Genomic DNA, 24,359 nt, shown 5'->3' with positions numbered 1-24,359 from the left:
TAATTATTAATTAATATAATATAATATTATTGATAAATACTAGAAAATGAAAATAAAAAAAGGAAAATAACTTTCAATTATTTTCTAATTCCAAAAATCGTTTCGTTCTCACTATTTTTCCTTTCAAAACATTTGCTAAATAAACGTCGTTTCATTTTAATTTTTTACTTCTCGAATTATGTGAAAATCGGTTTTAAAAGAGGTTCTAAACACGCACAATAAGTTGACGTGGATGGAGGCTTTTCGATACGCAACAACAATTTGATAATATTCAATTGTCATCAACTAATTTGTTAAAAATAATACGGGTGAAAGCGTCAAAAAAATTATTTGGCCTCACTCGCCTCACAAATTTGAGTTTTTAATTCGAGTTTAAATGTGATATTTTTTAAAAAACTTTTAATTATAATAAAAAAAATTATTGTGATGTGTTTCAAGAATTTTTAATTGTAAAAATGTAAAACTGAAAATTTAAATGGGTGGAATGATCCAAACCTTTATAATTTTGTTTGTCAAGTAGGACTTCTAGAAAAGTTGACTATCAACGTCTTTTTTCTAACTTGCCCATTGACATGCATTTGTGTATGCCTCATACTCGTAAGCATCTATTTGACAACTTGAGAATATACAATTGTGATATAGATATATATATATATATATTTAACGGGTCTTATCCTCAAATCATCTATTTTAACTTTAGCTATAATTGACAGCAGTTTTGAATAAGAATAAAAGAAAAATAAAAAAGATAAAAGAAGAAGGAAAAAAAGTAAGATCAACAAATTTTTGACAAGTAACTTTGATATATATATATATATATTTAACGGGTCTTATCCTCAAATCATCTATTTTAACTTTAGCTATAATTGACAGCAGTTTTGAATAAGAATAAAAGAAAAATAAAAAAGATAAAAGAAGAAGGAAAAAAAGTAAGATCAACAAATTTTTGACAAGTAACTTTTAAAATGGGACCATTAAAAATTTTTAAGTTTTAATATTGATCTATTAAAAATTTTTAAGGCTCAATATTAACTTATTGAGTATTAAAATTTATTCTTTTAAAGTAAATAATTTAACAGATTATTATTTATAATTTGATAAAATTACGTTGGCGGTTTGTCTCTGATCACTTACAACAGTTTTCAATTACTGACGGTAAGTATAATTTGATAAATTATTATATATAATTTGACAATAATTTAACAAGTTATTATATATAATTTAACAAATTATTATAAAAAAGTAACATATTACAATAAAATGATAGAACTTTAAAAAAATACGTTTAAAGGGTCAATTTTTTTATAATTTTCTCCTTGAGATTGAACCAGAAAAACTGGAGAAAAACTTTATTGCTTGAATCTTGCTTGACAGTACAACCAGAAATCAAGAACAAAAGTCAACGGGTAATATGTGTGAAGAATATGGACCCAGAGAAGAGATTCATGAGTGGTGAAACTGAAGACTAGGCATGTAACTCAACACCCTAGTGTGCTTTCTATTTATAATAACAGCTTGTTTGTTAATTTTAATTTTTAATTTAAGTTGAAATATAATTTTATGTGAGAATTTTTTATTGTAATAAAAAAATTAAATGTAATTATTTTAAATTTTTTTTATTATAATAAAATTTAAATTTTAAATTTGAATCAATAAAATAAACAGAATCTAATATTCTTGATCCATTCTAATTATAACACGTCCTTAATTTTTTTTTTTTTTTCTTTTAGGATTTTCCCTCAGACCTTCCTTCCTCCGAAGGTTTTTAGAGATTTTTCCTCCTTCAAGAAAGTTCACTTTTCATATTCTGTTATTCACTTTAGACGCATCTAGTTAGATGCATTAATTGAGGTGACAGTAGAAGGTACAGAAGCCCACCAAATTCGATTCAAGCAACTGACAAGGCACGGCCATACCAAAGAGATTTGGAACAAGTCAAGGAATTCTGAATGAGCCGAAGATGTCACCGAACAAGAATACGCTATCCAACAAGCCAGAGATGTCAAATTGACTATCAGAGCGAAGAAATGAGAAATTTCTTCAAAGTTGTCGTCGGAGTATTGATTTGCTCCACGTGTAAGCAATCCATGGAGTTCACATCCCTCTTGCACTTAATTCACGGCAAAAGGTCTATTTATATTGACTTAAAAAAAATTATTTTTAATTTATTTAGTTAAAAATCACTTTTAAATCTATTTAAATGGTTAATTTTAAAGTGTTTTTAATTTTTTTAAATATTTTTAAAATAAGTTATCTCATTAATATTTATGAAAAAAGTATTTATAAAAAGTTTAACTATTTATACTTTTTATTTTTTATTTTTAAATAATAAATTAAATGTCTCATTTATATCATTTTATTACATTATTTTTTATAATAAGAAGCACTTTTGATTTTTTTATATAAATAAGTTTAAAAAACTCTTCTTAAATATAATAATATTTTTTATGTACTATTTAAACATTAATTAAAAAGTCTTAATTTATATTTATTTTTTGTAACTATTTAAAAGCATAAATATATAGGGTCCGTTTAGTTCATTAATTCAAATTGAAATGTGATTTTATGTGAGAATTTTTTATTAAAAAAAAAATTAAATTTGATAATTTTTTTACTATAATAAAATTTAAATTTTAAGCTCAAAATTATTCCAAACGAGCGTGCGTGCAGAGAGAGTTATCAACTCTAGTGAGGTTCTCTACTTTTCTCTAAACCCACGTGTGTTGTGTGTGTTCTACCACCAATACCTCTCTTCTTCGTCCGCATTATATTTTCTTCTCAAATCCTCAGCCGACTCCCCTGCATATTTTGATGTTTGCGTCATCGCCTTGACTCCGGCCGTTCAAGTCGCCACCATTAAGTCGTCACTTATTCATCTTTTTCTAGAATTTTTATGTTGACCTATTAAATTTTATTTTTAAAAAATAAATAATTTAATATATTATTATCTATAATTTAATAAATTATGTTGACGACGAGTCTCTGGTCAGTGACGGGTTTTTAATTAGCGGTGCAAACGTAATTTTATAAGTTATTATATATAATTTGATAAATTATTATAAAAGAATAGCTCACCACAGAAAAAAAATAAAACTTCAAAAGAATTTGTTTAAGAGACAGATTTTGTAATTTTCTGACGTATATTCATCTTACGAAATCTCAGCCTAAAAAGAAGAAAAAAAAAAAAAAAAAACCCCAAGGACTTCAATGAAAAAGAAGCAATGATAACTTAGTCTTGTGTATATTTAATGAGTCTTCCATTTGCCTATGTCCACCGATTATTAGTATATAGATTGAGGTACTTCACTAATCTTCCAGTATTCTTAATTAATTAGCTGCTCACCAAAGTTATACTTAGTCCAAAAATGGTGGCTCTCAACTTCCATGGAGCGCTGCTTATCTTGCAAGTAGGTCTACTTGTCCTGCTTATCACGACTCACTCGATTCTATCATCATCATCATCATCAGCAGCAGCAGCAGCCTTGCAAGGCTGCTTCGACCGATGCGGAGACGTCGAAATCCCGTACCCGTTCGGCATGTCGGAAAACTGTTCCCTTAATGCAAATTTCACCATCAAGTGTAGCAACTCGACCCCTATATACGGTGAAAATATAGGAGTCACCAACATATCCACCGACCGTCACGAGATGACCATCATGTGGAACGTCGCCCACGACTGCTACAACGAGTCCGGTGGACTCGTGTCGTGGAACGTTCACTGGCTCGACATTCCCTCACTCTCAATCTCCAGTTCCAAAAACAAGTTCGGCGTCATCGGCTGCGACTCCTACGCCTACCTCCATGGTATTCACAAAGAGAACAACTTTTCCATGGGGTGCATGTCGATTTGTGAGGACAAGGACGACGTGCCTGACGATGGATCATGCTCCGGGATCGGGTGTTGTCAGGTAGACATACCCAAAGGGCTCAAGTATGCCACGATATTGCCGTATAGCTCTAAAAACCATACCGGCGTCATAAAATTTAACCCCTGCAGTTACGCCTTTGTAGTCAAACGCACCAAGTTCAATTTCTCCCGCAATTTCCTTGGGAATTTCTCCGAGACTGAAATGCCGGTGGTGGTTGATTGGGCGATCGATAATGAGGCTGAGACGCGTGAGGCGAGCTCGGAAAAATATATAAAGTGCGGCAGAGAGAACACCATCCTCGAGTTCACGCCCGACAGGCAGCAGTACAACTGCAAATGCAAGGAGGGCTACCGGGGAAACGCTTACCTCCCTGCTGGTTGCCAAACAGGTGTTATTATGTTGAACGATAAGAGTTATACTCTTAACAATATATTGTTACAATATAAATAGTTTGATCTACGTCTTAACTGCCGAAACTTTTGAAATCGATTGATTAACTAACGGCCTCTGCATTTACTAATATGTAGAGTATTTAGAAATTAAGCATACGGTTTGTAAAACGACACCTAAAATGAAAATTAGTACCAACTTGGTGATGTTTATAATATTGCACTAATGATTTAGAAATATCTTGCACATATATGTATAATTATATACATTTTCAATGGTTTGCAGATATTGATGAATGTAACTCCGGTGTCCACAATTGTACCAAGTATCAAATCTGTGATAACACCCCAGGGAGTTTTACTTGCAAGGATCGGCACCGCCAATAGTATAGTCTGATTTATAAGATTGTTATTGGTATGTAGTGTAGATCAATATACACATGTGATGTACCACATCAATCTTGCCTTGACATATTATTGGATATACATGTACATGCACATATAAAATATGTATAAACATTTGCATTGAGAGGATAACCCAAATGGATTATATAAGATTATTTATACAGCAATTAAAATATTTGTCACTTGGGGTCAATTAGTGTTACCACTTACCGTCGCGCTAGTACTTCTATCTAATTATGGTAATTTATTTTTCGGTCACAAATATAGAGAAGAAGAATTTTGTAATAAATAACTACCACGTTGATATCAGTATGCGCGGCTCTACACTACCAGATTTTCATTCAATTCCATTAAATTTGTTTATCTGTTTTTTTATTATGATAAAATATTTTGTTTATCTTCTTTTTATAATTATAATAAAATATTGATGTGATTATAATGGTTTACGTAACTCTAAAAAAGGAAACCATATCGAGCTTGAATTAAACAATTACTGCAAGCAAGTAGTTTTTGCTTAGAACTTTAAAATTTCAATCCGATGGGGCTTTCTACTTTCTAGAGAAGGATTTTATAGGGATATTGCAGTTGAAAACTGTTGAGATGAAATCAATTTAATGACCACTTATAAATGTACAGGTGCTGCAATAGGCGTCATTGTCTTATTCTTCCGTGTCCCGTGGCTGTATTTGGTTTTAAAGAAGAGGAAGCTAATCCAACTCAAAGAGAAGTTCTTTCGTCAGAATGGTGGCTTACTTTTACGACAAAAACTCTCTGGAGATCGAGATCAATACAACTCCAATGAGGCGGCGAAAATATTCACCGAAGAAGAGCTGCTAAATGCGACCCTAAAATACGATGACACAAGAATTATTGGCCAAGGAGGTTTTGGAACTGTCTACAAAGGCATTTTGCCAGATAATAGAATTGTTGCCATCAAGAAGTCCAAGCTTATGGACCGAAATGAAATCAAACAGTTCATAAACGAGGTAGTTGTTCTCTCCCAAATTAACCACAGGAATGTTGTCAAACTCTTAGGATGTTGTTTGGAAACTCAAGTTCCTTCACTTGTCTATGAATTTGTCCCTAATGGTACACTCTCAGACCACATACATGATAAGGAAAAATCATGTAAATTAGTTTGGGAAATTCGTCTAAGAATAGCTGCAGAAACTGCGGAGGTTTTGTCATATCTCCACTCGGCAGCCTCAACGCCAATCATTCACAGAGATGTGAAGCCTTCAAATATACTTGTAGACAACTACACTGCAAAAGTCTCCGATTTTGGAGCTTCTAGGTTGGTTCCTCAGGACCAAATTGAGTTGGCAACAATGGTGCAAGGTACTCATTAATATTTAAAAATTATTTTTAATTTATTTAGTCAAAAAATCACTTTTAAATCGATTTAAATGGTCAATTTTAAAGTGTTTTTAATTTTTTTAAACACTTTTCGAATAAGTATCTTATTAATATTTATGAAAAAAGTATTTATAAAAAGTTTTTTATTTATATTTTTAACCTTTTATTTTTAAATAATAAATTAACTATCGGAGCGAAGAAAGCCATATGTTGTATGATAAATTTCTTCGAAGTTGCTGTCGGAGTATTGATTTGCTCCACGTCACATGGCTATAAATATAACCTCCCTCCTGCACTTCACGGCAAATGGTCTATTTAGATTGACTTAAAAAAATTATTTTTAATTTATTTAGTCAAAAAATCACTTTTAAATCTATTTAAATGGTCAATTTTAAAGTGTTTTTAATTTTTTAAACACTTTTAGAATAAGTATCTCATTAATATTTATGAAAAAAGTTTTTATAAAAAGTTTTTAATTTACATTTTTAACCTTTTATTTTTAAATAATAAATTAAATATCTCATTCATATCATTTTATTACATTATTTTTTACAATAAGAAGCACTTTTAACTTTTTTATATAAATAAGTTTAAATTTTTTTAAAATATTAAATATAAAAATATTTTCTGACGTATATTCAACTTACGAAATCTCAACCTAAAAACAAAAACAAAAACAAAAACAAAAACAAAAAAACCCAAGGAGTACTTCAATGAAAAAGAAGCAATGATGACTTAGTCTCGTGTATATTGAATGAGTCTTCCATTTGCCTATGTCCACCGATTATTAGTATATAGATTGAGGTACTTCACTAATCTTCCAGTATTCTTAATTAATTAGCTGCTCACCAAAGTTATACTTAGTCCAAAAATGGTGGCTCTCAACTTCCATGGAGCGCTGCTTATCTTGCAAGTAGGTCTACTTGTCCTGCTTATCACGACTCACTCGATTCTATCATCATCATCATCATCATCATCAGCAGCAGCCTTGCAAGGCTGCTCCGACCGATGCGGAGACGTCGAAATCCCGTACCCGTTCGGCATGTCGGAAAACTGTTTCCTCAATGACAATTTCTTCATCAATTGCAGCAAGTCGACCCCTATATACGGTGAAAATATAAGAGTCACCAACGTATCCACCGACCGTCACGAGATGACCATCATGCGGTACGTCGCCAAAGACTGCTTAAACGAGTCCGATGGACAAATGTGGTGGAACGAACCCTGGCTCAAGTTTCGCTCGCTCTCAATCTCCAGTTCCAAAAACAAGTTCGTCGTCCTCGGCTGCGACTCCTACGCCTACCTCACGGGTATTCACAAAGAGAACAGTTCCTTTTCCATGGGGTGCATGTCAATTTGTGAGGACAAGAACGACGTGCCTGACGATGGATCATGCTCCGGGATCGGGTGTTGTCAGGTAGACATACCCAAAGGGCTCAAGAATGCCACGATATTGGCGCGGAGCTTTGAAAACTATACCTACGTCAAAAAATTTAACCCCTGCACTTACGCCTTTGTAGTCGAACGCACCAAGTTCAATTTCTCCCGCAGTTTCCTTTGGAATTTCTCCGACACCGAAATGCCGGTGGTGGTTGATTGGGCGATAGATAATAAGACTAAGTGCGGCAGAGATAACACCATCATCGAGCTCACGCCCGACGGGCTGCAGTACTACTGCAAATGCAAGGAGGGCTACCGGGGAAACGCTTACCTCCCTGCTGGTTGCCAAACAGGTGTTATTTTATTGAACGATAAGAGTTATACTCTTAACTATATATTGTTACAATATAAATAGTTTGATCTACGTCTTAACTGCCGAAACTTTTGAAATCGATTGATTAACTAACGGCCTCTGCATTTACTAATATGTAAAGTATTTAAAAATTAAGTATACGGTTTGTAAAACGACACCTAAAATGAAAACTAGTACCAACTTGGTGATGTTTATAATATTGCACTAATGATTTATATATATCTTGTACATATATGTATAATTATTTCAGTGGTTTGCAGATATTGATGAATGTAACTCGGGCGTCCACAATTGTACCAAGGATCAGATCTGTGATAACACCCCAGGGAGTTTTACTTGCAAGGATCGGCACCGCCAATCTTATAGTCTGTTTTATAAGATTGTTATTGGTATGTAGTGTAGATCAATATACACATGTGATGTACCACATCTATCTTGCCTTGACATATTATTGGATATACATGTACATGCACATATAAAATGTGTATAAACATTTGCTTTGAGAGGATAACCCAAATGGATTATATAAGATTATTTATGCAGCAATTAAAATATTTGTCACTTGGGGTCAATTAGTGTTACCACTTACAGTCACGCTAGTACTTCTATCTAACTATGATAATTTATTTTTCGGTCACAAATATAGAGAAGAAGAATTTTGTAATAAATAACTACCACATTGATACTAATATTCGCGACTCTACACTACCAGATTTTCATTTAATTCCATTAAATTTGTTTATCTTTTTTTTATTATGATAACATATTTTGTTTATCTTCTTTTTATAATTATAATAAAATATTGATGTGATTAATGGTTTACCATATCGAGCTTGAATTAAACAATTACTGCAAGCAAGTAGTTTTTGCTTAGAACTTTAAAATTTCAATCCGATGGGGCTTTCTACTTTCTAGAGAAGGATTTTATAGGGATATTGCAGTTGAAAACTGTTGAGATGAAATCAATTTAATAACCACTTATAAATGTACAGGTGCTGCAATAGGCGTCATTGCCTTATTCATCTGTGTCCCTTGGCTGTATTTGGTTTTAAAGAAGAGGAAGCTAATCCAACTCAAAGAGAAGTTCTTTCGTCAGAATGGTGGCTTAATTTTACGACAGAAACTCTCTGGAGATCGAGATCAATACAACTCCAATGAGACGGCGAAAATATTCACTGATGAAGAGCTGCTAAATGCGACCCTAAAATACGATGACTCAAGAATTATTGGCCAAGGAGGTTTTGGAACTGTCTACAAAGGCATTTTGCCAGATAATAGAATTGTTGCCATCAAGAAGTCCAAGCTTATGGACCAAAATCAAATCGAACAGTTCATAAACGAGGTAGTTGTTCTCTCCCAAATTAACCACAGGAATGTTGTCAAACTCTTGGGATGTTGTTTGGAAACTCAAGTTCCTTCACTTGTCTATGAATTTGTCCCTAATGGTACACTCTCAGACCACATACATGATAAGGAAAAATCATGTAAATTAGTTTGGGAAATTCGTCTAAGAATAGCTGCAGAAACTGCGGAGGTTTTGTCATATCTCCACTCGGCAGCCTCAACGCCAATCATTCACAGAGATGTGAAGCCTTCAAATATACTTGTAGACAACTACACTGCAAAAGTCTCCGATTTTGGAGCTTCTAGGTTGGTTCCTCAGGACCAAATTGAGTTGGCAACAATGGTGCAAGGTACTCTCGGATATTTGGACCCCGAGTACTTGCTCACCAACCAACTGACGGAAAAAAGCGATGTTTACAGCTTTGGAGTCGTTCTAGTGGAGCTATTAACAGGAAAGAAAGCGATATGTTTCGAGAGACCAGAAGCGGAGAGGAGTTTAGCTATGCATTTTCTGTCTTTAATGGGAAGGGATGAGTTGTCTGAGATAGTTGAGAGTGGTATTGTGAAAGAGGATTTTGGAAATAAAGAGCAAGTGGAGGAAGTTGCAAGGCTTGCAAGGAGGTGTTTGAATGTGAACGGAGAAGAGAGGCCTACAATGAAAGAAGTGGCAATGGAATTGGAAGGACTGAGAAGAATGGAAAAGCATCCATGGGCTAATCATGAGTACTTGGTGAAATTTGAAGAGACTGAATCTTTGCTTGCTCATGATCAGGCTTCCATATCTTATAAAGACATGGGTGAAACTAGTAGTGCCAATATTGCTTCTTATGATACTGTAAGGGACCAGTTCTTTATTGATTTCTGTGGTAGATGATTGGAATATTTGTGTGATTGTTCTACAATGAAACCTCTAGATGTATTTTTAGGCTTTCTTTTTCTTGTTTTCGTTTCTAGAAATATTGCATCTTTATTGAATGAAATGTATGATTGTATCCATTAGATAGTTCGAGTACGATTGAATATGAAACATTTTTATTTGTGTTTTCCTTTTCAATATAGTATTGATGGTTTTTTTTTTTAAATCTTTTTTCCTTTACCTGTTAACAGCGTTATTTATTATCATTTTTTTTATGAAATCCTAAAACTTCATCTATATGTTTCATTGTAAAATAATTCTACAGATATTCCTACCATTTCCCACTGAAGTTAAGAAGTAATATTGAAATTACTAACGTCACTCATGTATTTACAGGATTAGAATTTTGAAGAGCAAGCAAACATTTATCTCTTTCAAAATTCACCAACTCATGATTAGAATATTCATCCTTGACCAGTTTTTTTTAATAGAAATTTCAACATAAAAAATTATGTAGGAACATTTTAGAATTTAAGAGTTTTAAAGTGTAGGGGATAAACTGAAAATGATGTCAAACTTCAGGGTACCAGTGATAATATATATATATTTTTTCCGTTTATCAATTTCCTCGTGAGAAGTAAAAACGACAACGTTTATTCTCCTTCGACGACAGCGTTTTTGGTTTTTACGTACGTGGGTTGGGTTGGGTTGGGTCGGGTTGGGTTGCCTCCTCCATTTTTACGGTTCGGGAGACTTGCTCGCTGACTCAACTCTGCTCTCTGACCGTCGAAGGAAGAGAGATTTGCGTTATTTTTTTTTTTATGAAATCTTAAAATTTCATCTATATGTTTCTTTGTAAAATAATTCTACAGATATTCCTACCATTTCCCACTGAAGTAAAAGACTAATGTGGTCCATACGCTTTCATAAGAAGATATTCCTATCAAAATGAAAATGAAAATGTTTTCATTTTCATTTTCGTACAGAAAATAAAATTATTTTGAAACGAATTCCAAACGCACATCATGTATTTATAGGATTGGAATTTTAAAAAGCAAGCAAACATTTATGTCTTCCAAAATTCACCAACTCATGATTAGAATATTCATCCTTGACCAGTTTTTTTTTTAACAGAAATTCCAACAGAAAAAATTAAGTAGAAACATTTTAAAATTTAACAGTTAAAATAAGAGTTTTAAAGTGTATGGGATAAACTAAAATTTTTTGCTAATTCGAGTTTAGAATTCGAGTTTATATTTCGGTAAATCGCTGCTTGAATTTTGATCTAGCTATGTCGGAATCTTTCGCTTGGGGTTCTTTTCTTTTCTTTTTCCGTTCTAAATTTGAAGTCTGATTGAAATGAGTAGTGATGAAGCAAGCATTGTTAACTTTATATACAATAGGAGCTATGAAATCTACATAATTCATAGAGTTCTAAATAAATGACCCATAAAGCACTTAAAAAGCATTGAATTAAAATTAAAGGGAAACACCAATATGGAATAAGGCCATGCCAAGTTAGGAAGTATTAACAAGTTTTAAAATTGTTATGATGTTTGAAGGTTGCGCTTATTGTGGGATAAACATTACATCCGTATAAAGGTAAAGATGGAGGAAAAGTAGTATTGCGATAGTTTCTTTAAACTTTTAAGACATGACGCAAAGTTTATGTGATTGTCTTCACGAAATTTTACTAATTCATTGTCGATCTTATGGCTAAGGACCGAATGTGCTAAAAGGAATATAAAATTCAGGGACTAATTGACCAAAAAAGGGTGAAAGGCCAAATTTTCCTCCAGAAACCACTTTACTAGTTATGTTTTCGCCATAAAGAGGGTGGCTTTGTTTCAACTTAGTGGAAAAATGAAACTTCAATTTAAGATGCTACGAAATCATATGATTTCCTTAAGTTTGCAGGACTATTCATTCTCTTAATGATATAATGAATGGCTAGTGTCTTGATGTTTTGACTTGTTCATCAGAGTCAAATTGGCCCATCGATGTAAAGTTTCATGAGACTTGTACCCTTTACTTGTAGCATGACTGAAAGAGTGCTAAAAGCTCCGAGATTTTGTTGCAGAATTGGTATCAGACTGTTTAAAGTGTTGCGCAGAAGATTCTGATGATTCTACAAGCAAGGTATGCATGACTTATCACATAACCATTTGGAAGTTGATAACATGCTTTAGTTCTAAATCTGGTTGTTCTTGAGACTAACATTTTGAATATGATATTACTATCACTTTTTTGTTTTTCTCATATTTTGTGTGGGATTATTTTATCTTGTACTTTATTTCAAGAAAGAAAGAAAGAAAGAATTGCCTAAGGAAAAACTATATTGTACGTCAGATTACCTATTCTGGTGCCATATTGGAGGTCTGCATGAGGAAACTGGTTTTCTATCCTGAAATTGTTGGTTTCATTGAAGAAGAGAAGGATCGGTTCCCTTCAGTTAAAGTACAATACCTTTTCAATTCACCGCCAAAATTGATCATGCTCGACGATGCCGGCCAACACAAGGAAACAATTAGGTAAGAATTTCCAAATCAGTTACGAAAGAAACAGAAATTTATTGATTCAAGAAAAAGTAAGCTTGTAGAGAGATTCTTCTGTGGCTCTAAAGCTCACAATCACATACCAAAAAAAAACAAAAAACAAAAACAAATCAAACAAACAAAGCATGTAAAAAAGAGAGGGAGAATAAACAGTTTCTCAAAACAAACAAATTTATTAGAAGTTGTCTGTTGTTTTTCAATTTGGATGAGAATGGAATGCAGAATTTTTTTTGAGCTTTAGGCTCGTGTAGTCTAATGCTAGATTGAAATTATTTAAACAGTTTCTCTAGCTTTCTGAAAAAGATTATAATGCTGAAACAAAAGAGAATGAGAGGAGATGAGAGAAATAGAGGAAAAGAGAGAAGTAGTGAGAGATAGAGAGAGAGTCTATATGTAGTCAGTTAATACTCATCAAGTCTGCCCCAGATGTTCTACATGGCGGCATTTTATAATGAGAAGAAAAGCCTCTTCTAGAAGCCAAGCAAACATTACCTAGAGATAAAACATGATAACAATATAGTACATAGCCTGTGGTCCATCTTTTTATGCCTAGTGTTAGTTTTCAATTATTATTTTTGTCATATCCATTAGATTAGGTTTTACATTTGTTATGGTTAGTGAGTTTGAACCCTATTTCTATCGAAACTCCTTGAAGAAAAACTTAATGGACTGTTGCAGGATCGACAACTGGAAACGCGAACATATACTGCAGTTTCTAAAAGAGAAGGTCAAGCGTACGTCGGCATACTGAGAGTCGTCTTCAAATCTTGATGACATTTGATCAATCACGGCCTCAATCCTTTCTTGTCATTGATAAGGGGGAAGATTTGCGGTAGAAGTAACTTTTGGACTTGCAAACTGAAGTTTGTTGATGTGGAAATGCATGTTGATATCATCATGTGTGATGGACTGCCAACATGGTCTTTTACTTGGATTATAGAGATTTGGTTTATTGTGTGTGTACTTTTAGATGATCATAAATCGGATCACAGAATTGGCCATTTACAAGATTCAGCAGATTTACACGATAATTGGTCATTTTTAAGACTTCTTTTGATTACTATTATACACTTTGATCCTTTAGACTTGAGGATGTTTGTTTTTTATATTCGTTTCTGATTCTGAATCATGATTCATGATTCTTTACAGTGATTTTTTCTCACAAAAAATACATGTAAAACGATAATTGTTCTGAATCATAATTCTAAATACATTAACCAAACGTACACTAATATTTTTTCTTATTTGTCTGAATAAATCTTTGAAAAGGAAAAAAAAATGTTACTTTCTTCCACACTAGGATTAAAAAAAGTTTTAACCGTCTTAGTTCCTGTGCAATCCAAGATATTCGTTTGAAAAAATGTCTAAATCCCTCCCTTTGCCCCTTTTGCTCATTATTATATAACAAACAAAAAAGGAGGAATACGATAAAATATTTTCCAAATAATATTCTTGCAAATTTAAGTGGTATTCTAGATAACCTATAAACCAATCTCCTTTTTCAAAAAAAAAAAAAAAAAAAAAAAATTCTATGAACACTTATAGTTCTTTTATTGAACACTTATATCTTATTAAAATTACATTAAATTAAAAAATATATATACAAAACAAACATTTTCTAATATAAATATGACGGTTGAAAAGTAAAAAATTACTAGTAATGTATTTTTTTAGGTTTATTAGAGAAACTCTCTTTTTTTCACCAGAAAATAAATTTTGAGAATTAAAGTGAATAGAAGAGGACCAAGCTTGGATTAATAAATGCCAACAAACATAAATTATTGTAGAGAATACAACAACTAAGGGTCCGTTTAGTTCGCTGATTTGAGTTGAGATATGATTATTTTTTAGAACTTTTTACTGTAACAAAAAAGTTAGATGTGACTGTTTCTGAGAGATTTTTACTGTAGCAAAACTCGAATCGGTGAAATGAACAGGGCCTAAAGATACTTAAAAATCATAAAATCCATAAAAATCACAAACATCTACATGAAAGACCACAAAACTCTTACAAAATTCAAAGATACTGAATGAAATACATAAAAGTATAAGTATAATTTTGCTCAGTACATAAAATTTAAATGACGTCAATGTGGTACTATTTTATAATAATTTTAATACCTACGGTAAAAGTCAAACCAACCTTAAAAACCGTAATATATTGCTTAAATATCTCATAGAACATTGGTGTTTATTCCTTATGATTTCTATTATGATCTAAAACTAAGCCCCTTTTGGTTCGCTGGTTCAAATTTTATTGATTTAAACATAAAAATTCAAACTGTATGATTTAAATTGTAGTTTAAATTGGCACTTAGATGTGCAATTATAATTATAATTTGAATATGAAATAAAATTTAAATTTGTGTTTGGTAGGTGTGAAAAGCAAAAATAGTGAACATCTTTTTACTATTTAAAATGATTTAAATGGTTGAACTTAAGGAGGAAACTAAACTCTAAGAGCCCATTTGGTTCATGCGTTTAAATTAGTGATTATTGATTTTCGCATTTGAAATTTAAATTTTTTTGTGAGAGAAAAATAATGTAGCAAAATAAAAAATATGATTTTTAACGCAACAAACAAATGAGCTTTAATATTTTAATTTAGTTCAAATAGAAAATATAATTCGGATTACGTGCTTATTAAATAAGAGTTTAAACTATATTTACTGTTTAAATTGAATTAAATTAAATTAAATTAGTTAAATAAACGGGGTTAAATTGACATATGTAATACTAATGAAAAATAGTAAGAAATAGGTCAATATGAAAAACTTAAGAAAGTATATAGGTCAATTTTTAGTTATAGAAATTAATAGGCCATAACTTATTAAGTTATGGTTCATAATCAGATAAATTATAGATAAACTTGTCAAGTTATGGTTTATAGCCAGACAAATTATAAATAAACTTGTCAAGTTATGATTTACAACTAGACAAGTTATGAACGAAAACAGTAATTTAACCTATTTATTAACTTATATAAACTATTAACTTATTAATTTTAATTTATCTCAAATCTTGATATATTTCTTTCTTTCTCCCGATACTAATTCAGAGCTTTGCTGAACGCTCCGGAAAGTGGAACCCAAGCGGCCATTATTCTACTGAGCCCAAGGGGTAATTTAGTCTTTTGATTATTCCCATGAATAAATTTTTAATTCCTGTGAGTTCTAGAAATAAACCCCTCCAAAAAAAAAAAAAAAAAAAAACCCTAACTTTCTTCTTTCTTCTTCTACATACACCCGCACTGTTTCAGACGATCTCTCCCGCTCTCCAGTTCCATCAGGTAAAAAAAAAAAAAAACTGGTTTCTCTCTCTCCATTTCTCTCTCTTCTCGGTTATGATCTTCAAATCTCTAATCTTTACTTCTGTTAATGGCGCTCCTCATTTCTCTCCAGTCTCAGCCATCGTTCCTTCATTGTGCTTTCTGAGAAAGAAGACCAATCTCAAACCCTAACAAAATGCACGCTCCGGTGCTCGTTCTCAGTAAGCTTTCTCTCTCCTTTCCCCTATTTATTCTGATCGTTTTTCATTTCGATTTGTCTCGCACGAAATTAGATTTTGAATTTGTTTCTGTTTGGTTTAAAATTGAAAGAAATGAAATTGATTCGTCCTTTTTTCTTTTGTTCGATGAGCAGAGGATTCTCTAAAGCGGGAGTCTGGAAGCAAGGTGCAACATGCCAATATCCAAGCTTCTAAGGTTAGAAGCTTTTTTTATGATTTCACTCTCACATTTTCTTGTTTTTCTTCTTTGTTTTTTCTCTCCAGAAATTCATTCTATTTTTTTTTCCTGATTCGTTCTTTTATAGGCTGTTGCGGACATTATACGTACGACTTTGGGTCCCAGATCCATGTTGAAGATGCTACTGGATGCTAGTGGAGGTAATTTTGGAAACCAGTTTGGCTTGATATTTTTTCCCTGAAAATCCTTAAATGTCCTCAAACTGTAACGACGAATGTATATTTAGAGCCAAAGACTAAGATAAATTCAAAACAGGCAACATTTATGCTAGTAATTAGAATCTTCTTCAGTCTCTTTCACTTGCCGTGTCAATCTTAAATCCCTAGTTAAGAGTTGGAACCCACACGAATTTATACACAACAAGAATGTGGTGTATAGATATGTTTTGGAATCCATTTTTCTTGATATTCCAGTTTTATCTATAAAAAAAGCCATAATTGCCCTTGTCGTTATTTAGTACAAAGTTGAAGATTATTTAATCTGGTTGGTACGAAACTTCTAGCTTTATTAGTCCAATAAGTGTATCTGTAAATTGCTTGTATGAAAACACACTCGGTGTATCTGTTTCAGAGGTCTTAAGTAGTTGGTACTTTAGCTATATGGCATTTTTTCTCATGCTCAATCCTCTTTCTGCATTGGATGTCTAAGGATTTCTTCCCTTGTTTGCTAAATAGGAATCGTGGTTACAAATGATGGAAATGCCATTCTGCGTGAATTAGATATCGCCCACCCTGCTGCAAAGGCATGGAACATCTCTCTTACTGTGCCTCAATTTGTTTCTATTTCTTCTCAAATTTTGTTTTGGACTTTAAAACATGTTTTATATTTTCGATTCTTATTATTTCTGATCTGTTTTCTCCATATTCTATTGCTGGCAGTCAATGATTGAACTAAGCCGTACACAGGACGAAGAAGTAGGAGATGGAACGACGTCTGTTATCGTTCTTGGTATGTTATGAGTGTAGAATATTAGGAGCTTATCATCTCTTTCACATCTGTGGTAGGTTCTTGCCATAAGATTATTTGCAAACTCTCGATGTATCGAGTGGCAAAAGCAGAGTTCTTACCCAAGCATTGCTTTTGTGAACTTGGCATCATAACATGCCCAGATAACCAAACATCATTTCTTCTGTCTCTGACATCTGGCTTAAAAATTTTGCTGTAGCTGGTGAAATGCTCCATGTTGCAGAAGCATTTATTGACAAAAATTATCATCCTACAGTTATTTGCCGAGGTAATGTTATAATAGCTTGTGGTAATATTTTATTGATGATGGTTCACTACTCTGTCTTTATTCATGTTTTATTTGATATTCAGCCTACAGTAAAGCTCTAGAGGATGCTATCGCTGCGCTTGACAAAATTGCTATGCCCATTGACGCGAAGGATCGTAAGTTTTCTTAAAACTCGCCCTTTGCGATTTGTTTTTTAATATTATCTTCTTCTAATTGAGGATATCTGGAAGACAATATATTTTTTTTAAATGAGGAAAAGGGTGTGTAAAAAGGTTGATAGATTTGAGTTGGTTCGTATGGTACAAGTGATTTATGGAACTATTTATCAGGTGCGACAATGTTGGAGCTGGTTAAGAGCTGTATAGGCACAAAATTCACAAGTCAATTTGGAGATCTGATTGCTGTATGTATTTTCCGCTATTTTTTTAAATTAATTTGCTTGTCTGGTCATGTGGACTAGTTGAGACAAGATGCTGACTCGTGCATTTCTTCTTAGTATCGAATGTCAACTCTTTCTCTGTTTCTTTGGCGTAGGATCTAGCAATTGATGCCACCACAACAGTGGGAGTTGATCTTGGCCAAGGGTTGCGGGAAGTAGACATCAAGAAGTACATTAAGGTCGAGAAGGTACCCGGTGGACAGTTGGAAGATTCCAAAGTACTTAAAGGAGTAATGTTTAACAAAGATGTTGTTGCTCCTGGAAAGATGAGAAGAAAGATTGTTCACCCACGTATCATACTTCTTGATTGTCCCCTTGAATACAAAAAAGGTGAGAACCAAACAAATGCTGAACTAGTCAGAGAAGAAGACTGGGAAGTCCTATTGAAGATGGAAGAAGAATACATTGAGAACCTCTGTGCACAGATTATTAAGTTCAAACCAGACTTGGTAATCACGGAGAAAGGCCTTAGTGACTTGGCATGTCATTATATGAGTAAAGCCGGTATTAGTGCTATCAGGAGGTTGAGGAAGACAGATAATAACAGGATAGCTAAGGCCTGTGGTGCGGTTATTGTCAACAGACCAGATGAACTGCAAGAGTCTGATGTTGGTACTGGAGCTGGGCTGTTTGAGGTTAAGAAGATAGGAGATGAGTTTTTCACTTTCATTGTTGATTGCAAAGATCCTAAAGCTTGTACTGTACTACTTAGAGGTGCGAGTAAGGATCTGTTGAATGAAGTTGAAAGAAACTTACAGGTATTTACATGAGGACATATTCCATATTCAAATGTTATTTTCTGGGTAAGATAATACGCTGATGCTTGTTTTGGTTGCAGGATGCAATGTCTGTAGCAAGGAACATCATAAAAAATCCTAAGCTTGTACCTGGAGGTGGTGCTACAGAGTTAACTGTATCTGCTACTTTAAAGCAAAAGAGTTCATCTATTGAAGGCATTGAAAAGGTAAAATATTGCTCTTTTTTCCCCTATGTGATACTTGGTAATTGGTATTGCAATCTTTGAGCTTTTGAAATCAGAAATAGCCTGTTGGTTCACCTGCTATGTTATTTCTTTTGCTCATGTTTGCCAAATTTGGCCTTAATGAACTGCTTGTTCATCTTTTTATTGTTATGCAACAGTGGCCTTACGAAGCCGCCGCTATAGCTTTTGAGGCTATACCACGAACGCTAGCTCAGAATTGTGGGGTCAATGTGATCAGGACAATGACTGCGCTGCAAGGAAAGGTAGGAAGTAGTTTGTATGTTGTTTTCTGAAATAATTTTTCTATTCCGAGTTATATTGATTTTTTTCTTTCTATCTTTTTGTACTAATTGTTGTTTCAGCATGCAAATGGTGAAAATGCATGGATTGGCATAGATGGAAACACTGGTGCAATTACTGACATGAAAGAACGGAAGGTATGGCCATGCTTTCCCGTTTATCTTGCTAAATTTGTCGTTACTTTGTATTTGGCCAAAGAAAAGGGTATAACTAAAAAAGTGTAATCATTAGATCAAATATGCGGGTAAAGACTCACATGGTTCTCTGTAAAGACTTATTACATGGTTCTCTAATTCAGAAATTAATCACCAATATAGCAAATTGCTCTGGATAATTAATGACATGTGCTATGTCATCAGATATGGGATGCCTACAATGTAAAGGCACAGACCTTTAAGACAGCTATTGAAGCCGCGTGCATGCTTCTGAGGATAGACGACATTGTGAGCGGCATTAAGAAGAAGCAAGCTCCTGGAGCCTCAGCTCCATCAAAGCCTCAAATCGAAACAGAAGCAGATGCCGACAATGAGCAAATTCTTCCCGACTAAGATATTGAACCGAGATAGTTGAGTTGAATTGCTTTGAAGTATTTGACCAAAGTGCCTGTTGGTTTTTCTTTTTTGGCTAGAAAAGAAGTGCATGTTTGGTTTTAGTGGCTTTACATGGGTTTTGTTGAGTTTTCTTTGAGCTGTAGTTAAAAAATTTTGGGCCTTCCAACTCACCTTTGCTGTTGTTTGGATTAAGAGGGATATTGTAAGCTAAAATTCACTTCAATTTGGATTTATTGCTTGAAAGTTTCCTCATTACGATTTCTTTTTATGATATTTCGAAAGTGAATGCTCGTGCAACTTTATAGCATTGTGGCTCCTATGATTAGCCTTTGGGAAAACTCTTCATCAATTGCCAACCAAATGCAAAAATAGATAAATCAATATTTACAATAAATAAATAAAATTGAAGTTCCAAAATTTTAACCAGCATATCATCCCAATAATATCATGATTCAAGCCTTGCAAGTGTCAAATGACATTCGTGAACTTGGCTTCTTCAACTTTGACAAAATTTGTTTCAGGAAACATAAACAAGTTCTATAAGATGCTTGGATATCAGGAAAAAATTAGTCTAATTTGAATTATGCAGTCTTTACCATGAAAATTTTTCCTAAAAGTACTTTTTTGATGGAAGAATTTTCCTAAAGGTTGCTTCTCTAAGGTCTGTATTATGAGCATAATTAAGTATATGACGTTATAATATGGTTATTGTCAATGTACTGCATTGAGGATCGTCTGTTGTATCTTATGGACTTAACATAGGTCACAGCCCTCACGACATAAGATTGAAAGATCTAAACCTTCTTCTTCGGAGCGGAAACAGACGTGGCCAAAACATATAAAGATCGGCGTAGTTGCCCATAGGAACATATCTATCCGGATAGAGGATAGTCTAGATTGATTCATAGATAGATTTCTATCCATATAGATATGTATTTTCATGGATAGAGATAAAGATGGGGATCCATCTAGATCTTGATTCCCTCTTTCCATTTTTTTTTTATTGCCTTTTTTTTTACGACGTTTTAAATCTTAATGTAGGTAAAGAAACATCGGCGGTGTTTGGAGTTGTTTTTGTTTTTGTTTTTAACGTTTTTCGAGAAAAAAAAAATGAAAACGGGAGAGAAACGGTATTTGACACAATTAAAGACAAAAAACAGAAATGAAAACGATTTTTTGGTTTAGTATAAAATGGGAGAGAAATGAAAAACGACTTTTAGTCGTTTTTCATTTTTTATTATTTATGTTTTCTCTTCTCTCGAGTAGAGAGAGAGACATTAATGGATTTTTTTTTTTTACTGAAAACAATCTCTTGATAAAACTACCAAACGCATTTTTAAAAATGATTTCTGTCTGAGATTGAAAATGTTTTCATTTTTATTTTTATACAGAAAATAAAATTATTTTGGAACGGGTTCTAAACGCACCCATCATTTTTTAATTATTACTTACTGGGTCGGAGCTTAAATGAGCGAGTAGAGCCCTGTCTCAAGTCCCTCTATGTATACTATTTATCAAGTGATCATCATGGTTGATTGAACAGATCTTGCAAATTGTAACAGATCTATTTTCGAACTTTCTTAAAAAATAATATATATATAAAAAGAAGCTTCTGTTAGAAAGAGAGATAGAGGCTATATATATATATATTCTCCTCACCTAATGAAGATCCTAGTGGTATGAAAGCAATAGAATAGTGGTTGGATCATGATTACATAAAATTTCCCACAAATTGCATAAGACGATGAGGCCAAGATGTTAGCCTTTCAACTGATCCTAACCTCCATTTTCATGCTTTTACAAAGGTAACCACTAGTCACTACACAACTATTTACAATGCTTTAGCTTCACTCCTACTCAAACCACCCATAAAATATTCCCACAGAAAAACCTTCTCATAATCCTCATCTTCACTCTGTTTGTAACCATTGCTTCTACTCTTTAATCTCACCGATAATTACCCCGCTCTCTCGTTCTCTTTCCCTCATGAGTTTAGCACCATCTCCTTCAAGCACAATGAAAGCTCCAAGAGGAAAGATTCCTCTTCCTATAATCACCACCCTAATCTGTGTTATTGCCTTCATTGCTCTCCTCTACACTGAGAGGCTCAACTTCCTTTCTTCAAACTCAATTCTCAAAGTCAAGTCCTGTTCTAGAAGAGATGCCTTCAAAAAATCAAGTAAGTCCTTCCAATTACACCTTTCTTTGGTACAACTTTTTGCTTGGACTTTTTCCATTCAATCAATCTAAGGGTCTAATGCTTTGTTATCTAACAGATGACAGGATAGAGGATAATGATGAGTCCCTTATAGATGATAGGTTCGATTTTGATCCAGAAGAGTGCAATGTTGCCAATGGGAAGTGGGTCTTCAACAGTTCCCTTGAACCTTTGTACACGGATAGAAGCTGTACATACCTTGATAGACAAGTGTCTTGTGTCAAAAATGGACGGCCCGATACCAACTACCGTCACTGGGAATGGCAGCCGGAAGATTGCACCCTGCCAAGGTTAGTTCAGGAGTTGGCACCACTTTGATATTTCCATATGCAAGTGTTTTTGTCAACTCTTAACATGCTCATTGCATATAATTGTTGTGCATGGATTTTCCATTTAGCTAATACTTATCCCTGAAACCATTTTGTCTATAGCTTTAGTCCAGAACTTGCCCTTAAGAAACTTAGAGGAAAGAGGCTATTGTTTGTTGGGGATTCATTACAAAGAGGTCAATGGCAATCTTTTGTTTGCTTGGTTGAGTCAATCATACCTGAAGATCAAAAGTCCATGAAAAGTGGACGCTCTCATTCAGTCTTCAAAGCAAAGGTACAATCATAGGCAATGAGCTGGTATTAGAAAGTTCTGAAGCAATGTCAAAGATTACTTTTGAATTATTTACTTATTATTAACTTTTCTCTCCACAAGTATAGGAGTATAATGCCACCATTGAATTCTACTGGGCCCCATTTCTGGTTGAGTCCAACACTGATCTCAAAATAATAGCAGATCCAAAGAAAAGGATACTAAAAGTGGATTCAGTTGCCAAGCATGCCAAAAACTGGATGGGAGTGGATATCCTTGTGTTTAATACTTATGTTTGGTGGATGAGTGGTCTGAAGATCAAGTCCTTGTAAGTTCTATTTGAACATATTGAAATTTTGCTAAATTAACTTCCTTTTGTTTTATCTGCTACGAATTTCTATATTCTCAAATAATAATAACAATGCCAAATTTGGCACAGATGGGGTTCGTTTGCAAATGGGGAAGAAGGATATGAAGAGCTGGAGGCATCAGTAGCTTACAGAATAGGTTTGAAAACATGGGCAAATTGGGTTGACTCAACTGTTAATCCAAACAAGACCAGAGTCTTCTTCACAACTATGTCCCCTACACATCAGAGGTCTCTCTCACTTTTCTCCATTTTCTTCCTAAAGCTTGTTGATCAAGCAATTACTTCATTATTTCATTTACCACTTCATTACTTGATCAAGCAATCCTTGTGTTTTCAGAAGCGCGGACTGGAACCACAAGGGTGGAATTAAGTGCTTCAACGACACAAAGCCGGTCACTAAGAAGGGTCACTGGGGAACCGGTTCAGACAAACAGATAATGAAAGTGGTGGCGGATGTAGTTGAGAGAATGAAAGTTCCTGTTTCCGTCATCAACGTCACACAGATTTCTGAGTACAGAGTCGATGCTCACACGTCTGTTTACACAGAGACTGGAGGCAAACTGTTGACTGATGAGCAAAAGGCTGATCCTCTACACCATGCAGATTGTATACATTGGTGTCTGCCTGGAGTACCAGATACTTGGAATCAAATTCTTTTGGCAAATTTGTAACATGTCGCATAATTCGCAACTTTCGCACTTTTTTACGTCACAATGTGTTGAGACAAAAATGATCCAATTATACACAACGCCTGACTTCACTCGTGCGTTCAAAATTCATTAAAGAAATGTTGCTCTTCTTGTGAACTTTTTTTTTTTTTCCCTTTTTTCTTTGATAATGTCAAAGTAACTAAAAATAAGTTCTCAAGGCCAGTGGAGAAGAGAAAAGGCTAAATTTTACGTTACTTGTTATTTAGCCGAAGAAAAAGGGGTGATTTATAGGTTCATATGTTTAGTTAAACTTGACCAGACAATATGAATATAACAGAACCTTTGGTGTAACTTTTAAGAAGAAAGATCAAGGGAGAACAAGGAAAAAAAGCTCAATCGTTTGATCAAATATACAGGCCAGAACTTAATCATAATATAGCAAATTGTTCTGGATTATTGTTGACGTGTGCATATGAACATCTCAATATGAAACATTAGCCATGGGTTAGCCTCTGAGAAAATTCATCATCAATTGCAAGGTCAAAACTTTTGTGATTATAGAACTCTTTGATTGGATAAAAGAAAAAAATGTATTGTACAAAACCATCCTTTAAAAAATTTTGTTAAATTCGCATTTTTCTTTTCAAAATTTGATATGATTTATTGAGTTTCAACTGGTTAGAGCCGGTAAGGTATTTTTTAACCTCCCTACTTTTGGATTTCTGATTCCACCAAAAGCAGTTTCACCCATTTAGTTATTCATC

General features: G+C 33.7%; 4 protein-coding genes across 5 annotated transcripts; all 4 read left to right on the top strand.

Annotated features, from left to right (window-relative positions):
- Positions 1–3,365: 3,365 nt before the first annotated feature.
- Positions 3,366–9,990, top strand: LOC21403308 (wall-associated receptor kinase 5). Its single transcript, XM_024168827.1, is given in 5 exon segments — positions 3,366–4,257; positions 5,300–6,001; positions 6,937–7,752; positions 8,033–8,120; positions 8,688–9,990. Coding segments are annotated over 5 exon segments (3,801 nt in total).
- Positions 9,991–11,263: 1,273 nt separating this feature from the next.
- Positions 11,264–13,558, top strand: LOC112092500 (selenoprotein F-like). Its single transcript, XM_024168826.1, has 4 exons — positions 11,264–11,285; positions 12,041–12,111; positions 12,322–12,503; positions 13,206–13,558. Exons 1-4 carry the CDS (start codon positions 11,264–11,266, stop codon positions 13,276–13,278), a joined length of 348 nt encoding a protein of 115 aa, XP_024024594.1. The 3' UTR covers positions 13,279–13,558.
- Positions 13,559–15,724: 2,166 nt separating this feature from the next.
- On the top strand, positions 15,725–20,030 carry LOC21403307 (T-complex protein 1 subunit gamma). The gene is made up of 14 exons (XM_024168815.1): positions 15,725–15,816; positions 15,929–16,016; positions 16,169–16,230; positions 16,340–16,412; positions 16,947–17,014; positions 17,151–17,220; positions 17,438–17,506; positions 17,590–17,661; positions 17,836–17,909; positions 18,041–18,703; positions 18,784–18,909; positions 19,086–19,190; positions 19,290–19,364; positions 19,587–20,030. The coding sequence occupies exons 2-14, from the start codon at positions 15,992–15,994 to the stop codon at positions 19,773–19,775; spliced, it is 1,671 nt and encodes a 556-aa protein (XP_024024583.1). The 5' UTR covers positions 15,725–15,816; positions 15,929–15,991; the 3' UTR covers positions 19,776–20,030.
- A 1,734-nt stretch (positions 20,031–21,764) lies between these two features.
- LOC21403306 (protein trichome birefringence-like 3) lies at positions 21,765–23,664 on the top strand. 2 transcript variants are annotated; one of them, XM_024168882.1, is made up of 6 exons: positions 21,765–21,953; positions 22,018–22,286; positions 22,428–22,599; positions 22,704–22,903; positions 23,015–23,173; positions 23,283–23,664. In XM_024168882.1, exons 1-6 carry the CDS (start codon positions 21,765–21,767, stop codon positions 23,614–23,616), a joined length of 1,323 nt encoding a protein of 440 aa, XP_024024650.1. In that variant the 3' UTR covers positions 23,617–23,664. The 2 variants fall into 2 exon arrangements, with proteins under 2 accessions (XP_024024650.1, XP_010101390.1); XM_010103088.2 differs by having other exon boundaries at positions 21,765–21,957; positions 22,055–22,286.
- The last annotated feature ends 695 nt before the right edge of the window (positions 23,665–24,359 follow it).

This window comes from Morus notabilis, unplaced genomic scaffold (genome assembly GCF_000414095.1).
Source record: "Morus notabilis unplaced genomic scaffold, ASM41409v2 Scaffold388, whole genome shotgun sequence".
In the NCBI taxonomy this organism is placed as follows: domain Eukaryota; kingdom Viridiplantae; phylum Streptophyta; class Magnoliopsida; order Rosales; family Moraceae; genus Morus; species Morus notabilis.
This window is presented reverse-complemented; position numbering and strand designations above follow the sequence as displayed.

What these genes read in the sequence shown, in the direction of transcription:
- LOC21403307 (XM_024168815.1), top strand. Translation starts at nt 15,992, where the DNA reads ATGCACGCTCCGGTGCTCGTTCTCA. An exon ending in CCAATATCCAAGCTTCTAAG is followed by an intron (nt 16,231 to 16,339) that starts GTTAGAAGCTTT and finishes GTTCTTTTATAG; the next exon opens with GCTGTTGCGGACATTATACG. An exon ending in AAGTTGAAAGAAACTTACAG is followed by an intron (nt 18,704 to 18,783) that starts GTATTTACATGA and finishes TTTTGGTTGCAG; the next exon opens with GATGCAATGTCTGTAGCAAG.
- LOC21403306 (XM_024168882.1), top strand. Translation starts at nt 21,765, where the DNA reads ATGAGTTTAGCACCATCTCCTTCAAGCACAATGAAAGCTCCAAGAGGA. An exon ending in GAAGAGATGCCTTCAAAAAA is followed by an intron (nt 21,954 to 22,017) that starts TCAAGTAAGTCC and finishes CTTTTTCCATTC; the next exon opens with AATCAATCTAAGGGTCTAAT. An exon ending in ATGTCCCCTACACATCAGAG is followed by an intron (nt 23,174 to 23,282) that starts GTCTCTCTCACT and finishes TTGTGTTTTCAG; the next exon opens with AAGCGCGGACTGGAACCACA.
- LOC112092500 (XM_024168826.1), top strand. Translation starts at nt 11,264, where the DNA reads ATGTCGGAATCTTTCGCTTGGG. An exon ending in GTCGGAATCTTTCGCTTGGG is followed by an intron (nt 11,286 to 12,040) that starts GTTCTTTTCTTT and finishes AAAAGCTCCGAG; the next exon opens with ATTTTGTTGCAGAATTGGTA. An exon ending in CTGATGATTCTACAAGCAAG is followed by an intron (nt 12,112 to 12,321) that starts GTATGCATGACT and finishes ATTGTACGTCAG; the next exon opens with ATTACCTATTCTGGTGCCAT.